The sequence below is a fragment of the Salpingoeca rosetta genome, assembly GCF_000188695.1.
Source record: "Salpingoeca rosetta unplaced genomic scaffold supercont1.7, whole genome shotgun sequence".
Taxonomy (NCBI): domain Eukaryota; class Choanoflagellata; order Craspedida; family Salpingoecidae; genus Salpingoeca; species Salpingoeca rosetta.
This window is the reverse complement of record NW_004754927.1, coordinates 346656-349381: the sequence shown is the minus strand read 5'-3', so window position 1 is coordinate 349381 and position 2726 is coordinate 346656. Positions and strand designations below refer to the sequence as shown.

General features: G+C 54.4%; 2 protein-coding genes across 2 annotated transcripts in view; both read right to left on the bottom strand.

Moving 5' to 3' along the window:
- Positions 1–444: 444 nt before the first annotated feature.
- PTSG_03112 (uncharacterized protein) lies at positions 445–1999 on the bottom strand. The gene has a single exon (XM_004995641.1). It carries the CDS (start codon positions 1937–1939, stop codon positions 551–553), a length of 1389 nt encoding a protein of 462 aa, XP_004995698.1. The 5' UTR covers positions 1940–1999; the 3' UTR covers positions 445–550.
- A 195-nt stretch (positions 2000–2194) lies between these two features.
- The window catches only part of PTSG_03111 (TK/HMTK protein kinase), a gene marked incomplete at both ends in the record, with an annotated part of 7003 nt that continues 6471 nt past the window's right edge, over positions 2195–2726 (bottom strand). The window contains 2 exons of the mRNA XM_004995640.1: positions 2195–2214; positions 2379–2468. Of these exons, the coding sequence (XP_004995697.1) occupies positions 2195–2214; positions 2379–2468 (110 nt within the window). The remainder of the gene's footprint in view (positions 2215–2378; positions 2469–2726) is intronic.

Sequence of the window (2726 nt, the reverse complement as noted above, 5' to 3'; positions counted from 1 at the left end):
GAGGAAAAAAAAAATGTTATCTTTCTTGTTTCCTTGCGGGTTTGGTGAGGAATTAAGAGCTCAGTGGTATGTATATTTTTCTGCCTCACTCGCTCACATACACTCATACTTACACAAACACACACACACACACACACACACACACACACACACACACACACACACACACACACACACACGGCAGTGAGGAGGAGAATCAAAGCATGCGAGTCACTTACACAACAAGAAAACACTATTCACAAATGGAATAGCACATGGTAGGAAGACACCGACACGAACGGAGGCGTTCGCAAATGCACAGGAGGGAAGTACAGGCACACAACGCGCGTGCACATATGGACACAGACATACACATTGAAAAGCGCCCATACACAGGCCACACGCAGCACGCACACACGCACACACGCACACACGCACACACACATACACGCGCGCACATACACATACACACACGCACACACACATACACACACGCACACACACACACGCGCGCACACACACACGCGCGCGCGCGCTCACACATACACACACACACATACACGAGCCACGTTCAACCCAAGGCCTTGAGGGCGGCGAGGACATGTTGTCGTTCGCGGGAGAAGAACAAAGGGTACTGCGCATACGCATCAGCAAGACCACGGTAACGTGTGCGTATGTCCGTGCTTCGCAACGCGTGCTGCAGCTTGTGCAGATCCGTCGGGCACAGCAACAGGGGGATGTTGAGGTCTTGTTCCAGGGAATAGCTGGCGTTCATCAGGCACACACACTCCGTGCAGTGGTCCATGAGGAAACAGTGCCCAATCTCATGGATGAGCGTCTTCACCGCACGTGAGGTCACCAAGGACCGCGAGCTGAGCCCCTTTTCATGCTTGATTGGAGGGAGAAGATCTGGTGCATAGCGCCTGAAGCCGACAACGCCGCCGTGGCTGCCACCCCACGCCCGCCCCATACAGAACTCATCGTCGGGGGTTTCGAACAGATCGTGCATGGTCACCGCCATCACGCACCACGCGTTCTTCGGTATCTTGTATAGGACCGCATCCACAAACTCGTGCAAGCAGAACTGCGTCTCGCCGTGCGGTCCCCGCTGCCGTGAGATAAGATCAAAGAAGCCATGGGGCGTCTCGATCGCAAACATCGTTGATGAAGATGACGACGTGTCCGTGTCGCCGGCATCCCCCTTCTTGCCCCTGCCGCCTTTGCTGCTGGTGCTATTGCTGGTCTTCTTGCTGGTCCCGGTGTCCGAGACGGGCACCTGTGCTGAGGTTGCCGATGACGACGACGCTGCCTGCTGTTTCTGACCGTTGCCATTGCCAACACTGCTCTTGGTCTTGGGCTGCTGTTGTTGCTGTTGTTCCGCTGGTGGCACTTGGACAATGGGCCAGGTCGGGCGCACCTTTACTTCCATGCCCTCGTAAAAGGCGGCACAGAGCCGCTGCAGGCACTCGAAGTCAAGGGGATCGTCACAAAAGTCGCCGATTGGCTGGAGGTAGATTACGCGGCGGGTCTTGGGTGGCCGGTACGTCTTTGAAAGCTCCTTCGCCTCTGTCAAGTACTCATCAAAGGTCTGCCCCGGCTCGTCGTCTTCGCCTGCGCGGCTCTGCTTGCGCTGAAACAGTTCGAGGAACGCCGGCGGTAGCCGATCCCACGCTGCCGGTACCGTGGCCGCAGCACTACTGCTCCTGCTTGCCGACGACTGTTGCTGCGACTGCCGTTTGGCTCGCTTCGTGCGCACGGACGACACGGATGTTGACAACGATGATGAGGACGACGATGAGGACGAGGAAGATGAAGAAGAGGAAGGGGACGTGCTGCATGTTGTAGCAGACGACGATGTCGTTGAAGACGTGGGCGAAGACGGGCCAGTCGCTGCTTCCTGCTGTTGGCGATCTTGTGTGCGGGCCTTCAGCAGGCTGCGCAGCCGTGCACTGCGTCTCATCGTGGTGGTGTGATGGTGTGGTGCGCTGTGTCGTCTTGTTTGTGTTTTCCCCCCTCTTTGACCTTTGCTTTGTTTTTTGAGAAGCGAACAACTCGCACGAGGAGTGTTGCGGATGATGTTTTACCTCTCTTTAACAACGTGAGGATCGCTCAGACATGTCGCAAGCATGCATGGATGGGGAATAATGGGAAGGGGGAGAAGGGGGAGGAGAAGGGGGAGGAGAAGGGGGAGGGTGGACAGCCAGTAGTCGGGTGATCAGAGCTTCCCAGAATCGCCTGTGGTGTGAGTGAGCGTGTGCATATGAAACAGCGCATGTGTAGTACATGTGAGTGAGTGTGTGCGTGCGAGTGTGCATGCGTGTGTGCATGTGTGTGGTGGGGGGGGGGGGGGGCAAAGCATATCTATCATGTGTGCGTGCACGCAAAGCTTCAGGCCTCACCAAATTCAGTAAACTTTGAGCCGTCATCAAACATGTTCAAGTCCATCTCGACGCTGTCTCGTCGTACGAGTGAATGCTCCTTCCCTTCCACTGTCAAACAATATTGTGTGTGTGTGTGTGTGTGTGTGTGTGTGTGTGTGTGTGTGTGTGTGTGTGTGTGTGCGGGAGGGGGGCATGAAGATGTGCATGAGCGCGTGTGTGAGGAACGGGGCGCCATCAAACATCATCATCATCATCATCATCATCATCATCATCATCATCATCATCATCATCATCATCATCATCATCATCATATTACTAATCTAAATTTAATTTTAAAAAAATTGAAACAATATTGTTTTTTAACTA

What these genes read in the sequence shown, in the direction of transcription:
- PTSG_03112 (XM_004995641.1), bottom strand. Translation starts at nt 1,939, where the DNA reads ATGAGACGCAGTGCACGGCTGCGCAGCCTGCTGAAGGCCCGCACACAA.